Source organism: Pieris brassicae, chromosome Z (assembly GCF_905147105.1).
Source record: "Pieris brassicae chromosome Z, ilPieBrab1.1, whole genome shotgun sequence".
Taxonomy (NCBI): Eukaryota; Metazoa; Arthropoda; class Insecta; order Lepidoptera; family Pieridae; genus Pieris; species Pieris brassicae.
Genome location: NC_059680.1, coordinates 2,004,443 through 2,021,604, shown reverse-complemented (window position 1 = coordinate 2,021,604; position 17,162 = coordinate 2,004,443). Strand labels below are relative to the sequence as shown.

The window sequence follows — 17,162 nt, the reverse complement described above, 5'->3', positions numbered from 1 at the left end:
GTTATTATTTATATTCCAATCATGTCACATACACCGTCAAAGGCATTACATCCTTTTTCCGATGTCAATAAAAAGTAATTAAATCTATGTGTTTATTTTACCTTTTAAAATGCTTTAGTTTAACTGGAAGTGGAACACTTAAAAAAAATTCTTTATAGTGATCCAGTTGTTTTCCAATTGAGAAATATTGAAAGAAATTAGTAAGGTGACTCAGATCCTTTAAAGTACACATTTCTCCTTTAAGAATATCCTTTACAGAAAAGTATGCAAAAAAATTCCATTTTAAAAAATAATTTCATTCTGAGTATTTCTTATGTCTTAGTCTGTGGCCGGAAATTGACTTATTAATTTATTACATAAAAGGTTTTTAAGAAACGATAATTATAATGTTATAATGATTCTACCAATAAAAACACTATCATATATTTAAAATACTTTATGTTGATACATAATCAATATTAAATTTTAATTTAATGGATATTTCTTAGTTTGATTTCTAATTCAGAATAATATTTGAACGCTCTTAGATCGACCATTCGAGTTTTACAATTCGAATCAAATGGATAATTATGACATTAATTCTACACTCAATATTGACAACTAAGTTGACAGATCATGTGTTTACTTTTTTAACTATGTTTTTATGTCATGATAAATGATTAGCGATCTCTATTCTCGATATCAGTGATTATCGATCGTAATATATTTTCAGTTCATACAAATAATCACAAAAATATTCTAATTCATCCTGAAATATCTAAGAAACCAATAGTGCATGCGCAAATTATATATTTCACCAAATTATATAATAAGGTGCGGTTTCATTATATTGTCCTTACGGAATGAATTTTATTCAGGTTTTGTTATGCAAACAATCCATTTCAAGCTTCATTAGTCATAATAAATGATTCTTAAAACTGTTAACCCTGTGTAGTAAAACTAATACAGTAATTACCTGATTCATAAATATTTTTAGTGAAGATGCCAGGAACAAATTTAATTGTTCCTGTTGTTTTGTGGGGGAAACATGCACCAACGCATTGCATATCATCCGTTTACCTTTCGAGAGACCAGAAAACACTGGTCACTGGGTGTTATGATGGGCAAATATGTATTTGGCAAGTGAATCCAGATTCACTTAAGATGACACCTCGCTGCTTGCTCGTTGGCCACACAGCACCTGTTACCTGTCTATCTAGGGCATCTATTATACAGGTATGTTTAATTTTACTTGTTAAATGCTACTTTAATTTTCAGACTATACACATCCTTAATATTTCCGTAATATTTTATATCAGTGGTGGTATTTTATAAATGTTTAAGTATTACATAAACAAAATTCAGTATTAAAAGTACCTATCTAACATAATAAGATATATCAAATAGATTTTCTATTAACAAGATTCTTATAAGAATATTTTAGTTTTAATGCATTTGAAAAGATGGAGACACTTCCATCTTTTAAAATCTGATCTAGTATTAATAAGGACCATTTTCAAGGTGATGAATTTATTTCTCATCCTTCTAAGATAAAGATATTTTCTTAAGGTGATCTATCTTTAAAAAATATCTCCTAAGAAATATTTCAAATAGGTTGAGTTGTTATCTTTCATCTCATATTTTTATGTATTATTTAGATAGACTTACCTTTCTAGAAAAAAAAACATATAACGGTCCAACCTAAAATGCTTTAACATAAAACTAACACATATGGGGTGATTGTTACTCTCTTGATCTTTTTTATCTACAAAAAACATCATATACATTAAGGATAGCTGCAACCATACAAGCCGTTCCAATTCAAATAAATAAAATTTTCTTCATATAGGTAACATAAATGAACATCAAAAGCCATTGTCTTGCTCAAAGGATTCTGTGGCAATAGTCTTGTAGTTGCATAGCCTTAACAATTGAAATAACTTTTTATTCGTTTAATTCAGAGATGTCATTGTATTGATTACATCCTCGGATTCTAGGTGTCGCTACTTCCTAAAGATTTACAAAATAATAACTCCACGATTTGATATTTTGACTTTACATTTTATTGTAAGTACATATACAAGATTTAAAATTAGGAGATAAGAATTAAATAACATTATTTAGCCAGACAGCATTATTTAACCAGACAGCATTATTGCTGGAAACAGTTCCAGGTGACCTTTATAAAAGAATATCTATTTAAAAATAATTGTAAAGTGCCAGAGTGTGTATTATAAAAACAACAAATTAATAATGCAGTGAAGAAAAATGTAAAAACATATTTTGAAAGACCAAAACCTATATATTTAATAGTGGTTTATATATTTTTCAGGATAATAACTTTATAGTGAGTTCATCAGAGGCAGGAGAGATGTGTACATGGGATCTTGTTGATGGAAAATGTCGGGAGAGTGTGAAATTAACACAAGTGCACACAAACATACAGGTATAATTATTAATAAGATTTTAAATGCGTGTTGACCTGCTTTGCCATACAAATGATGACGATTATTTGTGCGCTTAATTGTACATAGAGAACGACCAGTATAAGGTCCACATTTAAGATATCTAAAATTGTTGTGTCACTATGTTTGTTTCCATACTCCTCCGAAATGGCTTGACCGATGCTTATGAATTTTTTAATGCATGTTCAGTAAGTCTGAGAATCGGCTACTAAGTGATACAAACCCCTGAGTGATAAGGGGTGTCCACCTCATACATTTTTTTTAGTATTTCACAACATACAAAAATACATACAACCCTTAATTGTTCTACCTCTATGATCAATTACTATTTTTATTATGATATGACTTTTGAAAGATCAAGACATCCAAAAGTCTCAGGGCCGTAAAACCTATTGCCACTGGGTATTATTTTGTTATGTAATAAAAAAATCCTGTCCAGGCATACCACATGTGTAATAGTGAAGATTTGAGACTATTCTGCAATGGGTATTATGCAGAAATTCTCATAATGGACCCGTTTTCATTGGAAATCTTATTTTCTTTGAGCTCCAAAATGAATCCAGATTGGATATCTGCGCTACATGTGAGTAAAGAAATTTTTTATTAGAAAAGTTATATTGCTATTAACTAAGGGGTTGGTGTATATTGTTGGTATGTTATTTTTTGGTTTTGAAGCAAAATTGGGATGAGGATGTAGCAATAGTTTACAACCTATTCCGTGAAACCTGAGAGGTATGTAAGGTAGCAAATGGGCTTCCGTGGTTTGGCCTTTGTGTATTTATATATTGATAAATAGAATCTGAGAAAGGTGTGTTTAGTTTTGTAATTAACAAAGAATCTCAATAGTAAAGCATTATAACGATTCATTTTCTAATTTTTAATTTTGATAAAAATGTGTCACACACTATCATTTTAAAATATTTTTAGGTTTTGCGTCCATCGTCTAGAAAAGATGACGTCGTGTTGGCTATATCTATTACCGGAACTGTCAAAGTGAGTGTTTCTTTTTTTTATATTCTGTGCATGCTACAGTAATCTGTGGTAATGAGTGATCCGTAAATAATTCGTTTATCTTAATTTTAATTTGTAATTAAGTTTATTTGTTAAATAGAATATATGAATTAGTTTTAAATATCATGATATAATACTACGTAAAGTTTGCGTGTTTTTAGTTATGACAGCCCCAGTATTTTTAAATTAAATTTAAAAGTGTACTTGGAGCATTTTTAATTTTTTGAATACCCTTGATTCTATTGTAATGGTTTTTTATAATCTTAGTTAGATATAAAAACACCGCGATAAATTGAAACTCAGGAAAGTGGCTATAGGGTCCTTCATGAAAAGTTTATTAAAAGCCTGGCATCGGCAAAAATCACACAATCCCTACAAGGGGACGTAAGTTGAATAAAAACGCGAATTTATTTACATTCTTTGAAAGGCCGGATGCAGATCTGGAGTGACCGATATACAAAATTGCTAATTTTATTTCAAGGTGTGGTCCCTCCTAGGACACGAGAATAAACAGTCCGAGCCGATATACGAGAACGAGTCAAAACAAATACGGTGTTTGAACGCCCTGTCACTGAATTGTTGTGCGTACAACCAACGCACAGTTCTGATCGTATGCGCGAAGTATTGCCAAATATATGATGCGGGTAAGAATTCAACCAGTGGGACTTAAACCTTTTAGATGGATCTCTTACGTATCTGTATCATGGTCTGTAGGTGATCAGCCTTTGTCTGATTAGGTCTAATGTTGGAATATTCTCGCTTCAACCTTTCATGTCTGGATCCTATGTAAGGGAGGCAAGTACGTGATCAGCCTTTGCCTGGTAATGGTTACGGTATAATGCCGGTGTTACGATGTTTCGTACGAGCGAGTGTTTATAGCAAATTTTTGCCAACCATTGGTGCACGTGGTCGATATTAAAATGAGGGTAGAGTGAATATTATTGACGCAAAAAATTTATCCCAACTACCCTCCAAGTAAAAAAAAAATGTTTTTTCAGATTAATAATGAATGATCACGAAATCTGAGTCCTCAAAGGTCGCCATTTATAACAGAAGACTGTTTTCCATTAATTTCTATCCTGTTTTGTGTCTTTAATATTGTCTATAAAGTCTCTAGTTATTCTTGTATAGACAAGGGATTAGGGATTATCCATAGGGATAATGTAAATTTCAAGTGGTTTTGCTATGAATTATTCCTGAATATGATAAAATATCATTAAATTAGTTGAGTATTGAACAATGTGATTTTGTAGGTGATTTTTCGGTGCTGTGCTCCATACAAGCGCCGTCCGGTGAGAGATGGATGTCCGGTGACTTCCTCGCACCGGACAGAGTCCTAGTATGGTCCACTGAAGGGAAAGGATATCTTTATAAACTACCCGCAAAGTAAGTGAAATTTGAGAAGTTCTTGCCTTTAATTAGTCTGCATAGTCACGGATACAACGCATGGTCAAGGTCTTTATTGCGTACTTAGATTTTTAAAAAAGACAAGTCAGAGGTCTATCATATTTTGAGGCCGTGCATTATATTACATTCCGTGACCATGCAGATGTAACAGGTTATAATTTCAAATCCAAAAAAGACATACATAACACAATTTATATTGGTTTCGGCATTAGATTCTCATCTGTGCACAATAAGCTTTTTAACATGAACGGTTGAAAATACCATTCGTAAATACTACGAGTCGTTTTTGTTGCAATATGTCCTAGACTGACCCGTGGTATCGTCGATATTAAAATTAAAAAAAAATTAACAAAAATCAGAAATTAGTTTCCCCATAGAAGTTAGTTCTGTAAGCAATCTAACCATACTTTGGTTAGATTAGATTAGAACTAACTATATAAAACTATCCTCTTAAAGTGACCAATTCTACACATGCAGTACGACTCGTAGTTATTACGGGTGGTTTTTTATTATAGAAACCGGTATCTAAGGCAATAAGGGATGGCTTGAAGTGAAGCGTTTTGATAATAAACTGACTTCAAAATTTATTAAAAAGACCAGTGCAGCTCGGCCTTTTAGGTCTGGGCCTCTATATAACTGTTTCATGAGGCAAGAGTGTGATCATCATCGACTGATTGGGTCTAAGCCGGTGTTATGATGTTTTCCTTCGTATAAGTAAGGTTCATGGGTGCACAGCTGGTGGATCCTCAAGGATGACACACCCACAGTGATGTCCAATTCGTTGGGCTACTTTCTGTGATTAATTTATATTTATAAAAGATAACGCTGTCGCTGATAAGTCGCTGACTTCTAGTTTTTATCAAGCTCTACAAATTTTCTCTAGAACTCGTATATCTTTTAGTTCTTGCGTTCGTAAGGAACGACTGCAAAGCAGATTACCACGGAAGTGTTTTCAGTTTTCGTACATAGACAGAGTCCCTTACATACACACTATCGTGTCTAACACTAGCAGGAAAACATCGTGCGGAAACCTTAGACCGACGTAGGCACAGAAGGCCTGACAGAACATAAATTACCCGAAACATAAACGAGTGTTGGCCTAGTGGCTTCAGCGTGTGACTCTCATCCCTGAGGTTGTAGAACCCTGACTGTGCACCAGCTCGTAATGGAAAACATCGTGCGGAAACCTTAGACCGACGTAGGCACAGAAGGCCTGACAGAACAGAAATTACCCGAAACATAAGCGAGTGTTGGCCTAGTGGCTTCAGCGTGTGACTCTCATCTCTGAGGTTGTAGAACCCTGACTGTGCACCAGCTCGTAATGGAAAACATCGTGCGGAAACCTTTTACCGACGTAGGCACAGAAGGCCTGACAGAACATAAATTACCCGAAACATAAACGAGTGTTGGCCTAGTGGCTTCAGCGTGTGACTCTCATCCCTGAGGTTGTAGAACCCTGACTGTGCACCAGCTCGTAATGGAAAACTTCGTGAGGAAACTGTGTTGCCTACTTAACTATTAGATTGACAAATCATGAAACATATACAGAAATCCGAGGCCCGGGCTGAAAGTCAAGCCGCTGGTTCTGGATAAATTAAAATTTTATGCTTATGGTGAATTAAAGCTACATGTATTTTTTATAGCAAACTGCGTGGACGGGCTATTAATAGGTCAGCACTTGATATATTTTTAGAATCATTTTTTAGTTTGCTTTTTAGTTGTCAATGTGTATCTGGGGTATTTAGAAACGTGACTTTTCATTCGCGAGCCAAACATGTAATGGATACGGGGGTGTTTTGTGTATGGTTCTGTCTAAGTCTCGTTTCTGAATCTCGCCCTAAGAGTCAAGTTTTAGCGCTAAGTGTGACTTCCGTGTGTCAAAAGAGTGGAGTCTTAGCGTTAAGTGGGACTCCTGTCAGAAATGTAATGGTTTCTAGATACAATAAACTGAGTTGAGTCTCTCTGAAAATGACCTAAGCGTGACTGCGGTGTGTCAGAAACAGAAGTGAATATTGACATACGGAAGTCACGTGACTAATATCATGATTTTAACTCCGTTTTAACATTGAGCTTAAGTCCTCCATAATTATAGATATTCACTGGTTAGAATAATATGTCATTATGCTCATAGTTATAGTTGTTAAACATAGTATCTTTAACACAAACCTATAACATACATTGAGCTATATTCAGAGTTGTCTAGCACTATGACTATGACATCCACCAAATCCGTGTATCATTTGTCAAACTTGAGCTGGCAACACCAAATGGACCATTTTGTTATTAAGAATACAGATTACAAATGAAATTAGTTTTCTCTAATTTATTGCTTTAGAAAACCTTCCGCAGTTAAAATTGTTTTCTCCTCACAGTTCTACCCTCATACATTGATGTGTCTTGCAATGCACTACACTTATGGCTTTAAAATGTTCTAAATACAGTGAAAACTATACTAAACTATATATATTATAGGATGTCAAGTAAAGGTTAAACCTTTAGGGAGTTTGAATGGGCGATTTGCCAAAATGTTTTAGATAGATCGACAAAAAGTTCGTATATTATATGTTAACTATTCGACATTTCGCATAGTTTGCGTTGACTATTCGATTGTTCGTATAGTTTGTGTTAAAGGTAAATTGTCATGTAGTACATTGGTTTTACTTATTTTGCATTTCACATCATTTTTTAACACAACAAAACATGCATTTACACCTTAAGTATTGTAACCATTTTCCGCGAATATATATCTGCCAGAAATGTCCGTCTATTACATTATCATTGTCACCAAGTGAGTTATGCTGACCTTAAACGAACCCAAGATCAATGCTAATTTTTCCTATTGAAAAATCTATAACACGTATTTGACTTGTTTCGCCTTGAAACCCAGGAGTTACCCTCACTCCACAATATATAGGTTTTGCTGCTACCCACATAAATAAAAATTGTTTTTAGTTCCGTTCCCGACCATAAAGGCTTTCACGGACCAACTGTGGAGCATGATAGTCCTGTTTTGTATGGAATTTTGGCGCACCCAGATAATAAGGTACGTAATAATTTTCATTGGTTAAAAAGGAATTATAAGAAATACACTCTGATTCTTTTGCGACCAGTGGTCCCGTAGAAAAAAAAACTTAAAAAATATTGCTATATATTATATGTTTAAATACATAATTAACTCAATTATTAATTATAACGAGATATTAATTAAATTCTATCGGTTATGAAATTTCTCAAGGTATAGGCCATTGAACTACGGTCATTGAACGGCCTTACGTGTCGCATGTGTATGTGAGCCGCTCCGCAAATCGTGAGTCGGGCTTGTGTACAGCTGTTGAACTGGCTCGCTACAGTGTCTTCTAGGAGATATGAACTTAAAAAAAATGCTTGGTGTCCCTAGGTTGCCGTACCATTGAGTTTAAAAAAATAATTAACTGTCTTATTACTAGTGTTTTTGGATTTCTGTTAAATATACTTTTTAGATGGCTAGATTTTAATTTCCACTCATGTCTCCGTTAAGTGACATACATAAATGAGATGGATGGAAAATAATTAATTGATTTCCAACACACATATGTATACAGTATTTAAATATATTATGTTAAAAAGTATTTATAATATGAATAATTAAAAATTCATAAATAGAAAATTAAAACAAATTATAAATGTTTGGTCCCTGCGTCAATCAAATCTGAGTGACGCAATTTCTTTCGCTTTTTCTTTTCTTCGATTACATTACGTCCATGTCATTATGTTTGACATTATTCAAACAGACAGGGCCTCCGATGGAGTAAAGGCCTTCTCCAACTTCTTCCACTTCTCTCTTATTTTCCATACCATCCACCATTTTCCTTACCCCGCTATCCTTTTATTTCCATCTTCCCAGATTTCTGGTGACCGTCCTCACTTTTCTTCCCACTGAGCCATTTTAAGTAACGGTCTTTTTGATTCTAATGAAGTTTTTAAAATCTTGTAGCATCGGGCCCTGTACTGTAATTTAGAAAAAGAACAACTTGATAAACCATCGAAACGTTTCAGCTTCTATCATGTCCTCCGGCCATGAGGTTCATCCTAACATCTGTTGGTGGAAAGCAACGTAGACTCTTACTGAGAGGAGATTCAGCTGGAGTGGTACTTCTGTGGAATGTGGATGATGCAGCCATGCCTGTACCCAATAAGGTTATGTGTGAGTATTAGTAAAATTAATCAAATACTGACAAACAAATAAAATAATTGATAAGATGGTGATGATGATGACTGGAAGTAGCTTCACTGGGCTTTTTCTTCTGCGATCTAGTGAATTGTGCAATCGACTCCTGATAACACTCTGGAAGACTACTATCGACTCCTGGAAGTCTCCTCTCTCAAAGGCACCCACTAAAATAGGTATTCATGGGCTGCGGTGACTGCCATTTGGTTTGAGAGATATATTTTTTAGGTTTATTTTAACCCATTCTGCTCCATAGCTCTCTCTTCGACAGACCAACTGCCCATCGTTTTATTTGACGTCCTCTCTTCCTTGTGTTTATGCTCTCAAGTATGTTAGACTGGTTCGTACGAAGGAAAACATCGTAACACCGGCATTAGCCCCAATCAGGCAAAGGCTGATCACCTACTTGCCTCATGAAACAGATACATAAGAGGGAGATTAATTAACTATTTAGCAGTCGAAGTTTCCGTCAAAGCTTTTTTTAAAATATTAAACCATAATAATACATTGTTTCAGCGCGTGCGCCCATAGTGACAACCAGTTTGGAAATGGCTTGGGCGGAAATGAGTCCCAGCCCAGTGGGTATTCTGGATCAATTAAGCCATCCTGACGAACCGGGTGAGTTATTTAATTTTGACTTCAATAAAGGCAATTAGGCTGGCAACACCTCCGTTGCAGATGTCCACTGGTCATGCAGATGACTAGATTAGCAAACAACCCACTTAGGGCCATTGATTTTGAAGTGATACGTAAGTTAACCGCTTGGTTACGTAACGCGTGACAGCGCCAGTCTGTCTAACTTCTCTCTCTCTAGAGCATACGGCAGCGACAGGCAGGCTTCTTTTCTCTCACTCGCAGCGTTAGCCGCGTTTCGGACATAAGTTTTGTCCTCTCTCTAGTGTGCGTTAGACATTTATTGTTGGCAGTGAGCATATAATCTCAAATATATATATACAAACTATAACTATATATAACAACAAATATATAAAAATATGATGAATGAAGCAGTATATGACACTTGAAACATTACAGAAATTCAACTGTGATTAGTTTAAGTTATTCCTGTTGTTGGGCGTTCCGAGATGCACCAATAATTTTTTATCGTTATCCATCTCTTTGTCCATTCGCTTGATAACGTTTCTATTTCTTCTATCCACCTTTTTCAGGCAACCTCTTCTTCTTCACCTTGGTCCTTTCCAGATTTTTAGATGGCTTTGTTTCTCTATTCCCTTCCTGCTAACACTTCTATTACATCTAATCCCCTAGTATTTCTAGGGCGCCCTTTTCTTCCCCTCGATCCTTTTCGAATACAGTGTAAACTATCACGACACAAAAAGTACTCTGCATATTTTGACGTTGAATTGTTGTTAAATGGAAAGTATATATTATATATTGATTATAGTAATCTGTATATATTCGCCTCACCTTTCACGATCGGCCCCAATCGGTAAGTCTGGCACTGACGTTGAAACCATGACAGTGTAGCTATATCCAAAACTTCGAATATAGTTTTCTTAAATAAAGATTTTCCATCCTTCTCTGGTTGTATCTTTCTTTCTTCTTTCTCTTAATTCGTTATGTTTACCGTTTGAAATTTTGTGAGCAATAAGATTATGATAAAGTATGACCATGACTCACTCTAACATCAGTGTCTACACGTGTAAGAAATTTGTAAACAAACTGACGGATGTCAAGTTCAATACGTATGACGCTGACAGTCGAGTTTATTACGGTCTAGGACAATTAAGCTACAAAAGAACATACATATCTCCGCAGTTTTAACTTATTTCGGCAATTTAAAAGTACTTTTTACTATTACATTGTTGTCGTCATTAATGAGTTATTAGAGTATGACAAAGCCGAGTGAATTCAAACTCAAACTTTATTCATATAGTTAACCAAGCTTATGAACGTCAATAGAAAATATGTTAAATTGATTCTAAATTTACATTTACAACCAGTTCCCAAGTCAAGGGAGTAGAGCGGACAGAAAGAACCATGAAAAAACTGTTCGCCACTCGTTTAAATCGCCAAGTTTTGAGTCTTACAAATTGTTTGTACTGGAGCGAATCAATCCCAAGAATTAGGAGAATTTAAATAATCGTGAAATAAAAAACTTTAGTGATTTATTTTAACCGGAGTTTTGTTCACTTATTTCGCTTGGTAGTCTGTGGTAAAAACGAACACAATTCTACGCTTTGGGGAATTTCTCGTTAAATCGAGTGACGCTGCAGTTTACACGGTAGTTGTCTTTGGAGTTCACCTGTTCCACCACCTTGCTATATGCCCCGCCCATTGCCAATTCTGCTTCAAAGAAGTATAATAAACGTGTATTTTTAATAATAAGGTAATAACTTACAGTTTTTTTTTTGCAGAAATTAAATTGACGGCCTCTATTTATCTATTGGCCGCAAATCGTTTGGTTGTTGGCAGGGAAGATGGTTCAATAATAATAGTTAACGCGACACATACTGTTCAACTTCAACTGTTACATGGGAACCATCAACAGTTAGATGGTAAGTTTGATAAATGCAAATTCGGCTAAGTTTTATTGCAGCCGATTTTTATTATATTAACTAATTTATGAGGTTAATTAATGGATGTAAAAATATAAAGTGTACCTTATGTATAAGTATACCATTGATATAAAGTGTACCATAGGTATAAAGTGTACCATAGGTATAAAGTATTCCTCAAGTATAAGTGTAACTAAGCATAGAGTATAGTATACAGTATACTGCAGGTATAAAGTGTACCATAGGTATAAAGTATTCCTAAAGTATACGTGTAACTAAGCATACAGTATAGTATACAGTATACTGCAGGTATAAAGTGTACCATAGGTATAAAGTATTCCTCAAGTATAAGTGTAACTAAGCATACAGTATAGTATACAGTATACTGCAGGTATAAAGTGTACCATAGGTATAAAGTGTACCATAGGTATACAGTATTCCTAAAGTATAAGTGTAACTAAGCATACAGTATAGTATACAGTATACTGCAGGTATAAAGTGTACCATAGGTATAAAGTGTACCTTAGGTATAATAGTATACGGTATACATATCTGTGAACTATTAAATAAAAAAATCACTAAAGTTTTACCTATGAAACTTAACATTTTAATATTTGTTTTAGATTGGCCACCTCATCAGTTGTTATTGGGACATAATGGACGCGTGAACTGTCTCTTGTACCCGCATCATGTTCATCATAGGTAAACTCTCAATTTTACTAATGAACTGACCCACAAACACACACACACAACTACGAGTAAATGGTATTATTTTATATTTATATATCTTTGTCTGTTATATATGTTCTAGTAAACTATGTTCTAGTAGAACACCGTATATATGAATAGATTTTTTTAATATATTCAAGATAAATTTTAAGTTCACGCTCATGTTGTGTACATTAATATATAAAAAATCACCTTCGAGAAAAGTGTACATTGAATGTTTCTGGTCTGCTAATAAGTGTGTTTGTATTATAGGTATGACAGAGCCTATCTTGTATCTGGTGGAATAGACTTCGCGGTTTGTCTATGGGACCTGTTCAGTGGGGCGCTGCTTCATAGATTTTGCGTTCACGCAGGAGAGATCACCCAATTGATCGTTCCACCTCATAACTGCAGTGTTAGTAAATCAGTTTAAGTATTTAAAGAGTTTACGCAAGTAAATCAGTTTAAGTATTTAAAGAGTTTACGAAAGTAAATCAGTTTAAGTATTTAAACAGTATACGAAAGTAAATTAGTTTAAGTACTTAACACAGTTTAGGTATTTTAATCAATTTACGAATTTTAATCAGTTTAAGTATTTGAATCAGTTTACTAAAGTAAATAAGTTTAAGTAATTAAATCAGTTTACGTAGACAAATAAGTTTAAGTATTTAAAACAGGTTTACCTAAGACCGCGTTAAGAAGTTAGTTCCAAATTTTAATTGATATTTACTTTACAGCCAAGGATTCAGAAATGCATATGCGCTGTCGCATCGGACCATAGCGTCACGCTCTTAAGTAAGTTTTTTTCTACTGCACACTTAAAAATCTAATTGTATTATTGTTAAGGACGTAATGATAAATCTAGTCACATGTTAACAAATCAAATATATATTCATATAGTTCAACTATATATAAGAAATATTGCGAATACCTAGAAACAATGTCAACTGTCAATGCCAGCTGTGACTTGTTGATGTTAGCTGTTAACTGTCAACTGGCAATGTTAGTTATTTATAAAAGGGGGGCAAACGAGCCTGCCCAAAAAAGGACAGTCAACGCCAAAAAAGCTCATATAAATGTCAATTGTCACCGTCATCAGTTTTCATAAGTAAAATTTATATTTTAACGCGAACATGAATAATTGATTTATTGATCTGTCAGTGTCAACTATCAATATACATGTCAGTGTCAACTACAATTGTCAGTGTCTACTGGTAATGTCAGCGTTATCAAGAAGCAAAATATATTTTTTTGCGAAAATGAAATTTGAAGATGTGTGTGTTTATGTCAATGTCAAGATGAAGTTGTACATTTTGAATAATATACGAAATGGTTAAAGATTAAACATGTAAAATAATTCTCAGGTTTAACTGAACGGAAGTGCGTAACACTCGCTTCCCGCCATCTATTTCCGGTTGTGACGATAAAATGGCGTCCGGCTGATGACTTTATGGTGGTCGGATGTAGTGACGGCACTGTGTATGTTTGGCAAATGGAGACCGGGCATTTGGATAGGGTCTTGAATGGTAAGACTTCGTTTATATATGTAGTGTATGTTGGTCCGTAGTTATCTGTCACTAAGTATGATAAAAATAAATACTCGGACATGTTATACAATCACACAGTTAAAGTTACAATAAAACAATTCTGAAGGCTTTATTTAGGTACACTACGGAAGCGTGAATACCTAAATCGTCCTCATTAATAATTCTAGATATTTACTTTTTACTTTTTAGGTCTGGGCCCTATAAATCTCTTTCATGATTTGTCAATCTAATAGGCAAGTAGGTGATCAGCCACCTGTGACACATGCCGTCGTGTTGGGTCTATGGCAAGCCGGTTTCCTCACGATGTTTTCCTTGGTACGACCGAGTGTTAAATGCGCTTTAATAGTCCATTGGTCTGCTGGAGTTTGAATATCAGGAATACGAGTCGCTGAAGCCACTAGGAACAGAGTGCTTTAAAAGTATTTGATTAAACAATTATATTTGATTTTGAGAAAAAAAATGGATTTAATAAGGATTGTAGTTTCGAGGTGTTAAAGAAAATATTTATTTATGAAAGTTCACCTATATCTAGCATATATTACAAGCCACCTAAATACATGACAATTATGGTAAACATAAATGTTGTAAAAAATTAAAAACAGCGGTTATCAGATAGGTAATTAAGATTTTTTTTTTAAATTTATTAAAAAGTTCTGGGAAAGTTACGCGGCCCTTAGTGTACATTGATATATGCTCAAAGCTTCCTCATGTGATTCATGTTATCATTCTATATATTGATGAAAACCGCAATAAATTCCGTTCAGTTTTTGAGGTTTTATATAAGAGACATCTTTTGTAGGCATTATCAAGCTTTAAAAAATGTCTCTCGTTAAGGCAGCGTTCGTAAGAAGTCTGTTTATATGTCGAGTTATATGAGACACAAACCTGGCTTTCTATTGGGCTGAAAATCGGTTCAGTAGATCTAGAGATTATCTACAATATTACAAATTTTACTTCTTTATAATACATACAATTACTTTCATATTTCCTATAACACTTACAACGCCCAAGCCGCCTTTGTCTGTATGAACGCGGTTAACTCAAAAACTATCGCACGGATTTTTATACAGTTTCCACCGTAGATACTGTGATCTTTGGGGAAGGTTTGTATATTTAATTAATCACGGTTTTCCTTAAATTGGCTGAAATATAACAATTATTGTTGAAAAGGAAAATGTGTATTTATTAAGATCGTTAAATATAATATCGAACGGGTTTTTATACAGTTTTCACGATAGATCTCATGACCTATGTGTAAAGTTTAAATATATAATTAATTAAGCTCGTACCACAATTTTATTTCAAGGTATGATAGCTGAAGAGGTTCTAGCGGCCTGTGATGAGACATCGGCTGATGAACTTGGAGGTTCTATATCATCAGGCACAGACCTGCAAGGTCTGGCGAATCCAGCTGTGCATTTCTTTAGGTGAGTCTAGGTCTTGCCGGTGTTACGTTGTTCTCGCTACAACCTGTTAGGTCTCGGCTTCTTATTAACTTTTGATGGAGAACTTTTAAGAGATGCTGGTGACTGATAATCGAGTTAGGTCCGGATATCCATAGCTCTCATCACACGGAAATCAATTTACCTTTTGTTTTTATAATTGTATTTATTATGTTTTTTTTTCATCGTAAAAGAGAAATAAAATTTAGAGAATATCTTTCAAGATGCGTTGGCAAGTTTTTATAAATACATAAATTAATGAATTAACATCATAATGTGGAGTCAATTTGTCAGAAATATAATATATATATATATGTTGGAGTCGAGTTAATGAAGTTTTTATTCGGTGACAGAGGTCTTCGACATCGCAACCTAACAGCAATGCGAGCTGCAACTCAACGCGGTCTGGCTGCCTTGCACGCGTCAGAGCGCGGATCCAATGCCGGCCCGTTAGCTGAACCGGCTCGTGCCAGGCCTCCACCCCTGACCATACAGGGCTTCAGGTCCAATCCCGCTGGTGAGCATTCTGAGAATTTGGACCACCTTCAAGCTCCATTATCAGAGCTGTTTCAAATATTAAGTTTTATGCATAAAAAAAAGGATCTAAAATTGAAGATATGATATAACTTCAGAGGGTGGCTGATTCCACATGGTTACTTCGAGGAGATACGGGTGGAATTTCGTATTCTACGTCGACTTCTGATGATAAAGGTGGGATTGGAGCGATATTTAAAGCGGTTTTTGCACCACCACTATGTGGAACCAGCCACCCGCTGCGAGATGTCTCCGATAAATATAGATGATTGTATTCACAGACCCAGAGAGCCACATACTCTTCTTCGATATCGAGGGTCTGATAGTGGAACTGCTCAGCGAGGAGTATTCAGCCATGAGTCCAGCAAGTTTGGAGGTGAGTCTATACTTGTTTCAAACTACATTTTCTAGACTTTCATGTCTTTCCAGATTTTTTGTACAAACATCAAACAAAGGTTATATTAAATATGTTGGCCTAGTGGCTTCAGCGTGCGACTCTCATCCCTGAGGCCGAAGGTTCAATCCCCAGTGCACCAATGGACTTTCTGTTCATCAATATATAGAATGATGACATGAATCACATGAGGAACCTTTAAGCATCAATGTACACTAAGGGCCGCGTAACTTTCCCAGAACTTTTTAATAAATTTAAAAAAAAAATCTTAATTACCTAATTAACTTTCATAAATAAATATTTTCTTTAACACCTCGAAACTACAATCCTTATTAAATCCATTTTTTTCTCAAAATCAAATATAATTGTTTAATCAAATACTTTTAAAGGACTCTGTTCCTAGTGGCTTCAGCGACTCGTATTCCTGATATTCAAACCCCAGCAGACCAATGGACTATTAAAGCGCATTTAACATTCGGTCGTACCAAGGAAAACATCGTGAGGAAACTGGCTTGCCTTAGACCCAACACGACTGCGTCTGTCAGGTTCAGGAGGCCGATTGTCTGCTGCCTATTAGATGAATAAAAAGAGAAACAGAAATCAGAGGCTTAAAAAGGTTGTGGCGCCACTGATGCTGAAGGAAAAGCAGGAGCTCTTTATCCGTGAAGGGATTCCTATGAATGTTACTGAAGGAAGTTAGAATGACGAGTAATTCAAATATAAACTGTTTATTATTAATTGTAATAATTGGACATATACGGGCATTATAATAATAATAATCCTATAATCCATTCTAAATGTTGTTAGTAGTGTTTACTTATAGATGTTGGTAGTGAAATGTTAGTAGCTTATGGATAGGAATCCCTCGTGGCCTCCTACGACCATTTCCAGATGTCTCCACCTTCGTCAATATTCTGCTGTCTTTATATTCTGTTTGTATTAAGTATTTTTT

At 34.9% G+C, this 17,162-nt stretch overlaps 1 protein-coding gene across 4 annotated transcripts in view; it reads left to right on the top strand.

The window, feature by feature from the left end:
- Positions 1–663: 663 nt before the first annotated feature.
- The window catches only part of LOC123719014 (WD repeat-containing protein 7-like), a 135,169-nt gene continuing 118,670 nt past the window's right edge, over positions 664–17,162 (top strand). For 3 of the 4 annotated variants that reach the window (XM_045676110.1, XM_045676108.1, XM_045676106.1), the window contains exons 1-19: positions 664–813; positions 977–1,215; positions 2,312–2,425; positions 2,884–3,027; positions 3,372–3,437; positions 3,937–4,099; positions 4,709–4,841; positions 6,506–6,532; positions 7,815–7,905; positions 8,898–9,045; positions 9,586–9,687; positions 11,445–11,585; positions 12,209–12,287; positions 12,567–12,708; positions 13,031–13,088; positions 13,658–13,819; positions 15,147–15,267; positions 15,636–15,799; positions 16,098–16,192. In XM_045676110.1, coding sequence (XP_045532066.1) covers positions 982–1,215; positions 2,312–2,425; positions 2,884–3,027; positions 3,372–3,437; positions 3,937–4,099; positions 4,709–4,841; positions 6,506–6,532; positions 7,815–7,905; positions 8,898–9,045; positions 9,586–9,687; positions 11,445–11,585; positions 12,209–12,287; positions 12,567–12,708; positions 13,031–13,088; positions 13,658–13,819; positions 15,147–15,267; positions 15,636–15,799; positions 16,098–16,192 — 2,184 coding nt within the window. In that variant the 5' untranslated portion in view covers positions 664–813; positions 977–981. The remainder of the gene's footprint in view (positions 814–976; positions 1,216–2,311; positions 2,426–2,883; positions 3,028–3,371; positions 3,438–3,936; positions 4,100–4,708; positions 4,842–6,505; positions 6,533–7,814; positions 7,906–8,897; positions 9,046–9,585; positions 9,688–11,444; positions 11,586–12,208; positions 12,288–12,566; positions 12,709–13,030; positions 13,089–13,657; positions 13,820–15,146; positions 15,268–15,635; positions 15,800–16,097; positions 16,193–17,162) is intronic. The other variant, XM_045676107.1, reaches the window with a different exon arrangement.